The 14,411-nt window shown below is 44.3% G+C and overlaps 1 protein-coding gene across 2 annotated transcripts in view; it reads left to right on the top strand.

Moving 5' to 3' along the window:
• Nucleotides 1-13,828, top strand: part of FRMD4A (FERM domain containing 4A) — an 852,768-nt gene extending 838,940 nt beyond the window's left edge. The window contains exons 20-24 of one of the 2 annotated variants that reach the window (XM_006894277.1): nt 2,723-2,960; nt 3,860-4,027; nt 5,953-6,809; nt 9,104-9,200; nt 13,746-13,828. In XM_006894277.1, the coding sequence (XP_006894339.1) occupies nt 2,723-2,960; nt 3,860-4,027; nt 5,953-6,809; nt 9,104-9,200; nt 13,746-13,815 (1,430 nt within the window). In that variant the 3' untranslated portion in view covers nt 13,816-13,828. The remainder of the gene's footprint in view (nt 1-2,722; nt 2,961-3,859; nt 4,028-5,952; nt 6,810-9,103; nt 9,201-13,745) is intronic. The other variant, XM_006894278.1, reaches the window with a different exon arrangement.
• The last annotated feature ends 583 nt before the right edge of the window (nt 13,829-14,411 follow it).

The following is a 14,411-nucleotide window of genomic DNA, read 5'->3' as shown; positions in this document are numbered from 1 at the left end:
CAGTTTCTCCACAACCTCGCCAGCATTTGTTGCTTGCTGTTCTGTTAAATTTTGCTATTCTGACTGGGGTGAGATGATATCTCATAGTTGTTTTAGTACCTGAGTGTTTTAACTCTTTCACTGACCAGCTACTTTATCAAGCACGATGTCCGTCACCAGGGACTGGTCCTTCCTGATAACATGTCCAGATATTAACAGTTATTGTATACAGCCCGTCTCTTATTTTGGTAGGTTTTTTATTTCAAGTGAAAGTTTACAAATCATACTGGTTTTTCACTCAACCTTGCATATACATGTTATGTCCTTAATTACTCAAATTCAAACCCACAGCAGACCCTTCAGCAGGTTTTCTGAGGCTATAAACCACACAGGAGATTTTCCTCTTTCTCTCATTGAGACACGGGTGAATTCACACTGCCAGAGAGTTGCTTATTTCGGGTTAGCAGTGCAGTCCTCTATGGACTATGCCATATAGATCTCTATACCATTAATTACAGTTGGCCAATGTAGTTAATTAATTACAATGTCTGATCAACCCCTTACTGCCTTTCCCGTCACCTAACTCACCTATTTGTTAATTTTTCACACCTCTTTCTCTCTCTTCTCACGTGTGAAATTCCCAAAAAATTTGATTGTTTCACAATTAAAATATTACAAAAAGATACTAAAAAAAATAATATTAGATAGAAAACAAAAAGTGAGTAGATGGCATGGATATCCAGAACCACAAGCAGGTAATTATCCTTGAAAGATATGCAGTTACTCATTTTTTTCCAACTGTGTGTAAGCTAGGCAGTGAACTCACAGAAATTCCCACTCTCATGGACCTTGAGCTTCTCCAGAACAAATGGGAAACTTGGTGGCTTTTTTTTTAACTTGATGGCTATTGAGAGAAAAAAAGTAGCACCCACAGTTTGCTGTTTGGTATAAACTAATCCTTTGTTTATGGCACTTAATAAATTGCTACATATGAATGTGGAAGTTGGGCAAGGAATAAGGAAGATCAAAGAAGTAGTGATGCCTTCAGACTTTGTATTATTGACTATGCAAAGGCATTTGACAGTGGACCACAACAAATTGTAGCTAACATTGAGAAGAATGGGAATCCTAGAACACTTGACTCAGCTCATGCAAAATCCATACTTATCCGTTAACCTATACACAGGAAGCAGTCATATAAACAGAGCAAGGACACACTGCATGGTTCAAAATCAAGAAAAGATTACAGCAGGGATGTGTCATTTCTTCATAATCTTTTCAATCTATATTCAAAACAGATAATTTTGGAGGCTGGACTTTATGAAGAAGAATGTGGCATCAGAATTGAAGGAAAGCTCATCAACAATCTTAGTTACGCAGATGACACAACCTCGCTTGCTGAAACTGAGGTGTCTTTGAAGCATTTGCTGCAAGTCAAGGTCCGCAATCTTCAATATGGATTGCAACCCAACATCAAGAAAACAAAGTACCAGGCCATCACGATAGATAGAGATTTAAGTTGTTAACAATTTCATCTTGCTTGGATCTACAATCAACACTATTGGCACCAGCCATCAGGACATCAAAAGACTAGTTGCTTTTGGAACATTTGCTGTCAGGAACTTCTCCAGAGTGCTAAGGAACAACAATGCTAGTCTAGAGACTAAGGTGTGCCTGATTCAAACCATGGTCTTCTCCATTACTTACTATATATTAGAGAGCTGGACGGTGGTTAAGGATGACAGAAGAAGAAACAATGCCTCTGAATTGTGGTGCTGGAGAAAAGTATTGAACGTAACATAGACTGCAAAGAGAACAAACAAGTCTGTCCTGGAGAAAGTGAAAAAGGTTGCTCATTGGGGGCAAGGATTTTGAAGCTCCATTTCACAAACTTTGGGCATGTTGCTGAGAGAAGGACATCATGCTTAAAATGATGGAGGGTCAGCACAAGAGAGGAAGCCCCTGAATGAGATGATTGACACAGTGACTACGGCACTGGGGACAACTGTGTCAGAGACAGATTGTCTCAAGATAGGGTTCAGAACTGTTGTTCATAGAGCCTCTCTGAGTTGTAGTCAACTTGATGGTACATAATAACAATAGCGTCAGGGGAGCTCTGGTGGCCTAGTGGCAAAGAGCTTCAACTACAATCCCAGAGGCACACAGTTCGAATCCACCAGATGCTCTGCTGGGGAAGGAGGGGCAATCTCCTCCTGTACCAGTCAGATCTGATTTGATGGTACACGCACACAAAAATAATAAAATAAAATTTAAAAAAAATAACAATAGCGTCATTGACTATACCACAGACAGTCAGAAAAACAACTGTCATGGAAGACACGGAGTCCAGGGGGTCCTTAGCGGCAAGAGTGGGCACTATAGAGATTGTGAGAATGGCACAGGATCAGGCATTGTTTGGATCTACTGTATATAGGGTCGCCTTGAGTCTAAGGCGACTCCACAGCACCTAACAATATCCATAAATTTCAGAGTTTATTCCACCTGTGTCTAATCAACAGTGATGTTTCTTTTTCAGTTAATTCTGTATGGAGTTTGAGATTCATTTGTTCTGGTCTGGTGGCTTGATTTATCCTGACTTGCTTTGGCATCAGGGAAAAGTTTCTAGTCTCCTCAAAAGAGTGGGTTTGCCTGCTGACTTCAAGTTCCTGACCTGGGATGAGGACAGGGTCTGGTGGGAAAGAAGGTCCTTGCTCAAATTCTCCTTCTTTTTGTCTTTCTGCAGAAGACTCTCAGGTTACCAGCACAATATCCCCCTTACAGTCTCCTCACAAGGGACTCCCTCCTCGGCCGCCATCGCACAACAGGCCCCCTCCTCCCCAGTCCCTGGAGGGACTCAGGCAGATGCACTATCACCGGAACGACTATGACAAGTCACCCATAAAGCCCAAAATGTGGAGCGAGTCCTCCTTGGATGAGCCTTATGAGAAGGTCAAGAAACGCTCCTCCCACAGTCATTCCAGGTGAGCTGGGGCTGAGACCAGAAAGCCAAACGAGATCACTGTTTTGTTTTTTGTTGTTTTTTTTTAAAAAAAAACCAAAACTAAATGATTGCATCTCAGGTAGCACATCCACAAATTACAAAAGCCACCTCAACGCATTTCCTCCTGCGCTTGTCTTGCAACGGTACTGTGCACACAGCGCCCTCTGCTGCTACCCTAGCTGAGGTGCAGGTCATTCCATTTGGATTTTGGCTCACACCTTGTTGGCAGATGGCGTTAATGTTAAATTTCATGGGAATTAATTGGACATCTTTGGCAGCGCTCATTCAAAATGGCAAATGAGAGTCCACTCAGGCAAATCCCAGAGTGGTTCATACACTCCACCACCATCCGCCAGAATTCCAGAACCAACAGCTGTAACCTCAGCTGAGCATTATCCGTTTACCACTGGACTGAGATTTCAGAGTTTATAAGGTGTTTTTTAAGGTAAAATTAAACTCGTGGTAGACACTTTGGCCTCATTTCTCAGTTTTCCCTATTTATTTTCATTATATCCCTTAAAGCTCCCAGTAAAGACTTGGAGAAATAGATATTGGTCTTGAAGGGGGGGGGGAAGGAAAAAACCAAACAACAGTGGCTAAGGGCAGGGACTTTGCAGCATATTCTCTTGGTGCCTACGTGCTACAGAGAAGGATAACAAGAGTCTCCATCCAGTATTTTCTCAGGTGGTCAAGTAAGCACTTCCCCCACCCCTCTACTGGTAGAAAGACTGAGAATTAATAGAGATATGAAGTGAGGTGGGCAGGAGTCCTGGACAAGCTTTCAAAACAGTATGATTTATGTCCTGCAGCTAGTCAGCTTTGTGAGGGAAGGTGCTGGTTTGTGTGGCAGTGATCAGCCTGGCTTCCTTTGGTTTGCAGTAGCCACAAGCGCTTCCCCAGCACGGGAAGCTGTGCCGAAGCAGGAGGAGGAAGCAACTCCTTACAGAACAGCCCTATCCGAGGCCTCCCTCACTGGAACTCCCAGTCCAGCATGCCGTCTACCCCCGATCTGCGGGTCCGGAGTCCCCACTACGTCCATTCCACTAGGTGAGTTTGCAGTCCTTCATGCTCCCCCTCCAAGATACCAGGACCTTCTATGTAAAACAGCCCAAAGAACGAGTGGGCAAAGGCAGGGCTAAAAGTGAGGTAGGTTCTCCCTAAAAGGAACTGGAAGGGATTTGTTCATATTAGCCCAAAGACTTATTATGTCCCACTGACCATGTTCAGTGGACAAGACTGCAGAGGATCCAGAGGTGCCTGGAGGCAGACGGCATGAACAGGAGGCCGGTTCACAAGGCAGGCTCTCTGGACCTCTCTCCTGAGGCCCTCCATTCATATGAGACTTCCTTTAAGTGGTTCAAGATATAAATTAATAGAAAGTAAATAAGCAAATACTAGACTCCAGTGAATTATACCTTTAATTTTTTAAAAAAGTAAAACCAAGGTCATCATTCCATTTTACCAACAATTGATTTGATTCTGTAAGAACCATACCTCAAAGGACATATTATATGATCTTCCTCAAGTCTTGGACCATTTTATATAAGGTAAGGGTGAGCTCTCCATGGAAATTCTCCCATTTGTTCATTCATTTAGTCACACGATATATATTGACTACTTCTATGCACCAGTTCTCTTCTAGGTGCTGAAGATACAGCACTGAACAAAGTAAACCACACCCCTGCTCTCATCAGGCTTGTGTTTTAATATAGAATCACCCTGAAGCAGTCTCTGGGGTGTACAAAGATTAAATCGTTGATGGCTAGGTTGACTACCAGAGGTTGGTGGTTCAAACACCTTGGCGCCTAAGCAGACAGACCTGCAATCTGCTTCTGAAAGGTCAAAACTTTGAAACCCCTATGGAGCCGTTCTCCTCTGCGTACTTAGATTGCGCTAAGTTGGAATGAAGTCAGTGGCAGCTAACATCAAAGCTGTCATGCAGAAGGAAAGAATGTCAACTGCTAATAAGCAATGAAGAAAATGAACAGAATATGGAGGTAGAGAAATAATATTTCAACTAGAAGCATCAGAAAAGGGAAATTTGAGCAGGAACTTGAATGAATTGGGGAGTCAAGCTAACTGGCTAACAGGGAGAAGAGTAGCACAGTCAGAGAAGAACAAGGACAGAGACCTTGAAGGCAGACATATGCTTGACATGTTACAAGGAGGTCAGTGTAGCTCCACGTGTGATTGAGAAAAGAGGAGTGGTAGAGGACAGGGTCAGGTCCTGAAGGGCCAGAACAGTCGGAACTGGGGCTCCCCTCTCCCTGTACTGAGCCAGTGCAGCCTGTGGATTTCACATGTCGTCTCCACCTCCAGCATCACAGTTTGCTGTGTCATAGTGATATTTATAGGTATGGACTCAGGTAAATGGACTGGATTATAAACAAAGTATTTTGTATTCATTTTAATTGTTCCACCAACCTTCCATGTTAGAGTCTTTACAGGAACTGGAAATCATTAAGGTAGGTTTCATAATACAGTTTAGTTGAGCCATACAAAGTGCCTCTTTTGGAGTATGGCCTACAAAAATGAGATTTCCATATTGCTTAACAGAAGTTTAAGACATGCTTCTGTTGGTTCTCTTAATATCCAAAGAATCTCTTTCTACCATTTAAAACTCTAAGAGATAGGTAGCCCATATATTGTATCAGTCCTCACCCCCCCCCAGCCCGCCCCACCCCCAGCTGTTTTAGACTCCCTGTGCCCTCTCAGTACTTTTCCCACCCCATAACCAGGGGAGGCCCTGGACTCTGCCTCCAGTCGGCCTTCCACTGTCTTCACATGAGAATTACATGAAATGTTTGGATTCCTAGGACATCTCTGTCTTAGACTCTCCAGTTCCTAGACACACGTTTTCTGGGAGGTTCAGCCAACCTATGTCTACTTCTTCCTAAGTCCACTCTTTCATTCCCTCCCTAACCCTACCCCGCCTGGCTCCCTCCTTGACCAACCTGAGCGTCTCCCTGCAGGTCAGTGGACATCAGCCCCACGCGACTGCACAGCCTCGCATTGCACTTTAGGCATCGGAGCTCCAGCCTGGAGTCCCAGGGCAAGCTCCTAGGCTCTGAGAATGACACGGGGAGCCCCGACTTCTACACCCCAAGGACTCGTAGCAGCAACGGCTCAGACCCCATGGACGATTGCTCCTCTTGCACCAGCCACTCCAGCTCGGAGCACTACTACCCAGCCCAGATGAACCCTAACTACTCCACGCTGGCGGAGGACTCGCCATCCAAGGCTCGCGAGCGGCAGCGGCAGCGGCACAAGTCGGCGGGCAACCTGGTGTCCTCGAACTCGGGGAGCATGCCCAACCTGGCGGCGCGCAATGGCGCGGGCCCGCACGGGGTCTACCTGCACAGCCAGAGCCAGCCGAGTTCGCAGTACCGCATCAAGGAGTACCCGCTGTACATCGAGGGCAGCGCCACGCCCGTGGTGGTGCGCAGCCTGGAGAACGACCAGGAGGGCCACTACAGCGTCAAGGCGCAGTTCAAGACCTCCAACTCCTACACGGCGGGAGGCATGTTCAAGGAGAGCTGGCACGGCGACGAGGGCGACGCCGTGCGGCTGACGCCTTCGCGCTCGCAGATCATCCGGACTCCGTCGCTGGGCCGCGAGGGCGCGCACGACAAGGGCCGCGCCGCCGTCTCCGACGAGCTGCGCCAGTGGTACCAGCGCTCCACCGCCTCGCACAAGGAGCACAGCCGCCTGTCGCACACCAGCTCCACCTCCTCGGACAGCGGCTCCCAGTACAGCACCTCCTCCCAGAGCACCTTCGTGGCGCACAGCAGGGTCACCAGGATGCCCCAGATGTGCAAGGCCACATCAGGTGAGGTGCATACCAGGACGAGGGCGAAGGGGTGAAGCCGGGCTGTGAGCCACTCAGGTGTTTCAAAGGCTTCCTGGAAGCTCCCCTAGCCCCATGGCAGTGAGGAACCAAGAGATCCTTGATTCTAGGGCCTTCTTATCAGGCTTGAAGTTGTGAGTCTTGAAGTTTTTAGGCCTCTTCTGGTTTCCCTCCCTTTTGAATGCTGGTTTTGCAGAAACAGTAAAAGAGGTCACGTTCATGCTAAGGGAAAGATGAGGATAGGGAAGTGGACTTTATAGCTGACCTTCCAGAAGTGACTGGATAAGCTCTTTGGCTTTCTCGTCTTTAGTAGATAGGTAACCAGCCTTGCTTCTTACTTCTTGTAAGGACAGGAATCTCAGGAAGTTATTATTTTAAATCCTGCCTCAGGTTATCCAGTCAAAAATGTACGTTTACTCCCATGGAAAGTGTGATATTGGCAAATCAGAGGCTCCACTTTGCACCCTTGCAAAGGAGAGCTGATTTAGGGTTATAATTTGAGCCTTGAAGCTCTGAGATCTGGCCGTTATCTCCACTGTGGGGCACAAGAGCTGCCTAGCAAAGTGCCTAAACTCTGCCTTTACCTTCACCAGTCACTTTACAGACAGTCCCGCCACACTCTGCTTTTCACGTATCAGTAATGGTATAGCTACAAATTTTTTTGTGACATGTTTTCAATACCTTGATATTCTCTCTTAAAATCCGATTATGAAACATGTACTCTAAAAGCACTGGACAGTAAAATATAGAAGAAAACATTCTTTCCTGATAGAAATGACATTTGCTTTCCTTTCTAAGGGAGCTCTGAGGAATAATGACTGTGATATCTTGAGCTAGGACAATATGTCAGTACTGTTCTCAGCACTTGTTGTTCAATGCCGTCAGCCCATCTCCGACTCACAGTGACCTTGTGTACAGCAGAGTGAAAGGCACTGCCTGCTCCAGCACCATCCGCGTAATCTCCACCATGCATAAGCACATGGTAGGGGCCACGGTATCACCCTGTCTCGTTGAAGGTCTTCCTCTTTTTCACTGGCTCTCCACTTTACCAGGCCACTTACACACCCACATCACTAACAGGAAGACACGTAAAAGTAACAAGGACTTCTGCATTCGACTGGTGGTAGGTAGAAGAGGAAAGGGAAGGAAGATTGTGAGACATGAGTATTCTGCTAACAAGTTTAAAATAAAATGAGTCAAACCAAATAGAAGGATTTCAACTTGTAGCCAAAAAGACAGTTAAGTGAGGGCAAAGATCAGAAATGGGACTATCTTAAAGAAAGGTAATAAATAACTGATTTGGGGGTGCATTCAGTCTAGGAACCCTCTTGACTTACTGTGAGTCTTTGACCAAGTAATAGAGGATCAGAATGAAAGTGATTCAGATAGTCATGGGTATAAAGTACTTCAAGGTCCCAAAATCTTCTCAAGCCCCTTCAGACGTGTGAAATATGCCCAGTGAAGTTTGCCATTGACTTCCCAAGAAGATTCTGCAAATGAAATTAATAAATATGGTATATACTTACCATTAAAAAGTATAATCTTTAGATTAGTGACCCTGTTAGAAAACAAGAGTTTTATAAAAATAAAAGAGAAATAGTGTTTCTGTTCTATCAAAAGTAAATTAATAGTGACCCTCTGTACAGCAGAATGAAACATTGCCCATCCTGTGCTTGAGCTCATTGTCACCACTCTGTCAGTGCATCTCATTGAGAATCCTGCTATCCCTTTTGGATTATACTGAAATTAAAAGCCTGAAACAGCAAAGAGAGCAAGCTCCAAGAACCTTTTTGAAAGTCTTCTTATCTTTCTTTTTAAATTTTTTATTATTATTAATTTTAACGAAAACGTACAGAGATTTTGGATTTCCATTCATTCTTTTCTTAGTAAAAAGCATAATTGTAACACACTTGGACCACATATAAAAAGGCAAAATCCAGAGAAATAGGACTTGTTTTTCATTAGCCCTGTCCAGCTGTTCCTCACAGACTGTATTGGCTTCAGATGGCTGCTGTGCAGGCCGGGAAGTTACCACTTATCTGTCAGAAAGGGTATGAATCCCAGATCAGCTAGACACAAGATGGGCTGCTGGTTTTGAGGAGAAAATGTAATGAGGTGGATTGACGGGGTCATTCTGTGGCCTTGCCGTGGGATCATATCTTGCATCTCTAGAAATGGGGACTCCTGGTGGCTGAGTTCATAGAGTCCAGGGACGTATACGCTTCTTCCCATGTCTGATCCCCTCCTTCTCTCTGCATTCCCTGCACCACATACAGCTGCCTTACCTCAAAGCCAGAGAAGCTCAACACCGTCAAGTGAAATTGGAGCGACCCCTCCAAGCAGTCCCCACCACACCTTAACCTGGCAGACTGGGTGAGTTTTCTTTTTCAGACCTTTTATCCTCTGTTCTTAGGTTCTAAAGTGACTGTCAATATCCCTTGTCAGTTAGGAGGAGAATAGCAATAGATGCGACTCTATTATCTCGTAGTATTTATGACATCATATTTCTTTATCAGCAGTGTATGAGGATAGCAATGTATGAGACTATTCTCTTATAATATTACGACATAGTATTTTTTACATAGTATTTTTTTAATTAGCAAAATAACAGTGAGTAGTCTTCATCATTGAAGAGAAAGAGGATGGTTCATATGACTTTCAGAAGCAGCATCATGAATTGTTTTTCTCTCCCTTTCCCCTCACTGCCATCCCTTTATAACCAGATGAAGTGTTATTTCCTCTCTGTTAAGTAGGCAGTGGCTTCCAGAACTGTGCTGCTTTGATCAGAAGTCTTCACACTATCCCCTACCCCTTAGATTATGACTTCTTAGCATTTGATCTGGATACTGGCCATACCTAGGCAGACTTCAGAATGCCAAGCATGAGAGAGAAGGGGTTGGAAGGGCATATGGATTACACAACTCCCTGGGGTGGGCCCTAGGCCAGAGGATGTGCATGCTTCTCAGTGTGTCCCCTGTTTCATCAGGATAGGTCTTATGAAGGAGCAGGAGGTTCTGACCCCATCCCTGCCTTTGGCAGGCTCTTGTTCTTAATCAGCGTGTGAAATGAATCAAGTGCTTGATTTTATGTTTAGGGTGTTGACAACCTTTGGAAGAGGACAGTGTTATAAACAGAGTGCAGCCTGGTAAATGCAGGCGTGCCTCATTTGATTGCCCTTGGCTTTGTTGCACTCCACAAATACTGCGGGTGTTTTTACAAATGGAAAGTTTATGCTAACCTGGTATCAAGCAAATCTATTGATGCCCTTTTCCCTAACAACATGGGATCACTTCATGTTTCTGTGTCATACTTTTGTAATTCCCCTAAAGTTCAGACTTTTCCACCATGCTGTTGTACACTATAAAAACCAAACCCACTGGTATTGAGTCAGTTCCAGTTCACAGTGACATCAGGTTTCCGAGGCTGTAAATCGTTAGAGGAGGAGACAGACCATATTTCTCCTTCAGAGTAGCTGGTGATTCTATCAACCTTTTGGTTGGTGTCCATTGTATGCACTGTACCACGATGGCTCTTTTTATAATAGACTGCGGAGTATGGAGTGCACTGGGAAGTAAAAATTTCCTGTGACTTGCTTTATTGCAATATTTGCTTTATTACAATGGTCTGGAACCAAATGCATGGCATCCCTGAGGTATGCTTGTAGAACTAATGTCACCAAATTTACATGGACAAAGAAGCAAAATTTCTGGTGAATGCCTTTTATCACAATAAAATGAAAATTTTTATTAAAAAGGAGTCAAGTATCTTGAGATTTTTGTCTAGAGGGTGCTCATGGAAAAAAAGTAATAAAAATCAAAACTCAGCCCCTTGTGTAGCTTTAAATGTTGACACAAAGCGTATAATCTAGTGAGCATTTGGAATGTTAGGATCTCAGAAGGGTCAGATGGGCACAGCAAATCAGCTTTCCTCTCTTCTGTCCTAACACATTGCCTCTTAAGTGGGTGTTAAATGTTGTCACTACCTGTTGGTTAAAAGAATAAGGAAGGGATCCCTTTACCCACATGTTTTACCAGTTTCTAGTTTGCTGAGGATGTCTGGGAAAATGTTGAACTTTTTCTCTGAATTGATCGGAAAATAACAGGGTACCAGAATGGACTCCCTGCTTTTCAAACTCTCAGACTGGCCAATGTAATTTGTTCCTGCATTTTTATCAGTAGTGACTTTAAACCAGTCTTAATATGTGGATCTTAACAAACTGTGGGTAACTTTGAGAAGAATGGGAATTCCTGAACACCTCTCTGTGCTCATGTGTAACATATACTTGAACCAGGAAGCAATTGTCAGAACAGCAAGGAGACACTGCATGGTCCAAAAATCTGGAAATGCATCAGGGATGCATCTTGTTTCCATATTTTTTCAATATATATATGGAACAGATCATCTGGAAGGCTGGTTTTTATAAAGAGGAGAATGGCATCAGAATTGGCATCATCTACACAACATTATGCAGCTGGCATAACCTTGCTTGCAGAAAAATGAGAAGCACCTGAAGCTTTTGTGGCAGAAGGTCAAGGATGGCAGTCTTCAATATGAATTGAAGCTCAACATCAAGAAGACAAAGATTTTTACTACTGAGCCAACTGGTAGCACCATGATGGATGGAGAAAAGATTGAAGTTGTTAATTTCAGCTTGCTTGGATCCACAATCAACGCTCTTGGTACTAGCAGTACTAGGAGTACTAGTACTAGTACTAGGAGATCAGAAGACAAATTGTATTGGGAAAATCTGCTGTCAGAGATCTTTTCAGAGTGCTAAAGAGCAATGATCTCAGTATTCTGACTAACGTGTGCCTTATCCAGGCCATGGTCTTCTCAATTACTTGATAAGCATCAGAGAGCAATGACTAAGGATGACAGAAGGAGGACCTATGCCTTTGAGTTGTGGTGCTGGAGGAGAGTGTTGAACATTCCATGGACGACAAAAAGAACAAACAGGTCTGTCCTGGAGAGGGTAAAACTAAGTTGCTCCTTAGAGATGAAGATTTTGAGGCTCCATCTCACGTACTTTGTGTATGTTGCCAGGAGGGACCAGTCCTTGGAGAAGGACATTATGCTTGGACAATGCAAGAGGAGAAGACCCTGGATGAGATGGATTGACACAGTAACTGAGATAATGGAGTTAGATGTGTCTGAGACAGTGAGCTGGCTCAGGATAGGGCAGGGTTCAGAGCTATTGTTCGTAGGGTCACTATAAGTCACAGGAGACTCAATAGCACATAACAACAACAGTGGAACCTTTGTTTTCAATGAAAGAGAAGGGGAACTAACATTTATTGAGTGTTTGCTAGGAACTCAAAGGCTGGGGAGCTTCTTCTAATATACATTGGTTTATGTATTTCCCACAGCAATTTTGCAAGGGAAATACTGATATATTTTCATTTTAGAGATAATACTCAAAGAAGATCAGTGCTTTGCCCAAAATTACACAACTAAAAGATCTCACTCTGTGGAATTTGTCTTTTTCATTATACTAGTGCTGCTCAAACGGAGCCTAGGTGACATGGTGGGTTAAACACTGGGCTGTTAAAGAGTCAGTGGCTCAAACCCACCAAGCCTCTCTGAGAAAGACAGGCAAGGCAGTCAGTCTCCTGCTATATTCACAGTCTTGGAGACCCGAGGGGCAGGTCATTTCTGTCTGTAGGGTCGCCGTGAATCACAGTTGACTCAAGGCCAGTGGGTTGTTTGGGTTTTAGTTTGGATTTTGCTCTGGTGACCCCTAGTGGTAAGCAATTGCGCTGCCAACCTGAAGGCATCTAGTCCAAACCCACTAGCTGCTCTTTGGGAGAGAAAGGCAGTCTCCTCCCCTGTGATTTACAGCCTTTGAAAACCTACTGAGGGTCAGCTTTGAGTCCATTCCACCTCGACAGTATATAGCAACAAAGTGTGGTCTCCAGACCCTCAACAACAGTGTCACCTGGAGTCTTGTTAAATCTACCAGATGTTGATGAGTCAGCTCCATCTCAGGGCAGCTCCATCATGATTTCGTGATCTCCTGTGTTAGCCTCTCTGAAGTTGGGCTTAGCAAACTGTGTTTGAACAAGCCACTGGTTGCATTCAGGGTTGACAACCACTGAACTGTCCCCTGCCACCTTCTTTTGTATTAGGAGAACCTCTAGTCCCGACCACAGTGTTCTTGTGTCCACTACTGCTTCTTGCTGTGTTTTGGGCAGTGGCTGCCCCTCAGTTCTTATTCCAAAATCTTTAAAAACAGCTTACACTTCCTACCATCTACACCGCAACCCTGGCCATGTGGCCTTAGGGACTAAGAACCTCATCATGTGGGAGACATATGAAGGAATGTCACGTCTTCGGTGCACACAACACTTCCAGTGACTAAACCATCTCAGCTAAAAAAAGAAACTTTAGATCGTGAGCTATCTCTCAGAAGCTTCCATATTTCCTACACCATGTCTCTCTTTGACTCTCCTCACCCGATCCCAAAAGATGATTACTTATTTAATTGAAAACTCACTGACATTTATGCATGCTCCTTATGAAAATTATGAACATGCCTACACATAGCTGGTTTTGAACCGTGCTTGTGTTTCGCCTAGTGAGGGCTCAAAACAAATTTGAAACCAAAAGGTAATTTGGTCTTTGAAGTAATCTCTTTTTTTATCAGCTTGAGTTGAATTATCACTAACAAACAATAACTGTCCTGCAGGGTGTGATGAGAAACTGTGAGAACAGGCCCAAGCCTCCCTTCCTAACAAAACCAAAGATGCCTTTTGACTCACTCGTGGGGGTGGGAAGTGCTGCCTGGCTGCTCAGGCAGTTTGTCACTAACTCTTGAATCTATAATCAACTGGTTTTCATAAGCTATTAATCGTGTCTGTGCCAGTTCCTCTCTTTAACGTGACCTCTCTTCTCTTCCTTCCTCTGCTTTCCTTTGTTCAGAGAAGCAACAGAAAACTCACCCATTATGGATGGGTCTGAGTCTCCAACTCACCAAAGTACTGATGAATAGAGGTATCGTAAGGGAATGTTTTGTTCTTACCACCCTCCACCCTCCCCTGTCCGTGCGTCTGTGATTTCAGATGTACTGCAGATGTGTCGACGTTAGCCATGTCATAATTTCCAGAAGGAAACATCTGAATGGTGTGGAAGCCATTATTTTTATGTCCTATTTCTAGATACATGTGGAACTATATGTATGTACGTTTTTACATCAGATGTTCGCAATTCCCAATGCTACTTCCAAGAAAAGGCCCCAGAGTATGTTTTAGACAGTCCTATGTTGAAGGAGTTCCGGTGGCACAATCCATAGGGAACTATGCTGTTAACCCAAAGGCAGTTCGAATCCACCAGTGGCTCCTTGGGAAAAGATGGGAAATCTCCTCCCAAGCAATTTACAGCCTCAGAAAACCCAATGGAGGGTCAGCTATGTGTCAGTTCCAACTCGACAGCAATGAGAGTGAAGCCGTTGATGCTCAGTCACCACACAAATCTTTGTGGGAATTTTTCCTGGTGTGGCAATTGATGTCCATGAAAAGAATCGCATCATTGCAACTTAAGTGCCACGTGCAGGCTGGGTTGATGCAAAAGCACCTGACGATCAGTCAT

Source organism: Elephantulus edwardii, unplaced genomic scaffold, assembly GCF_000299155.1.
Source record: "Elephantulus edwardii isolate Elephantulus edwardi_28Jun2011 unplaced genomic scaffold, EleEdw1.0 scaffold00139, whole genome shotgun sequence".
Classification (NCBI taxonomy): domain Eukaryota; kingdom Metazoa; phylum Chordata; class Mammalia; order Macroscelidea; family Macroscelididae; genus Elephantulus; species Elephantulus edwardii.
The sequence above is the reverse complement of the archived record's forward strand: the minus strand, read 5'-3'. Positions and strand labels throughout refer to the sequence as shown.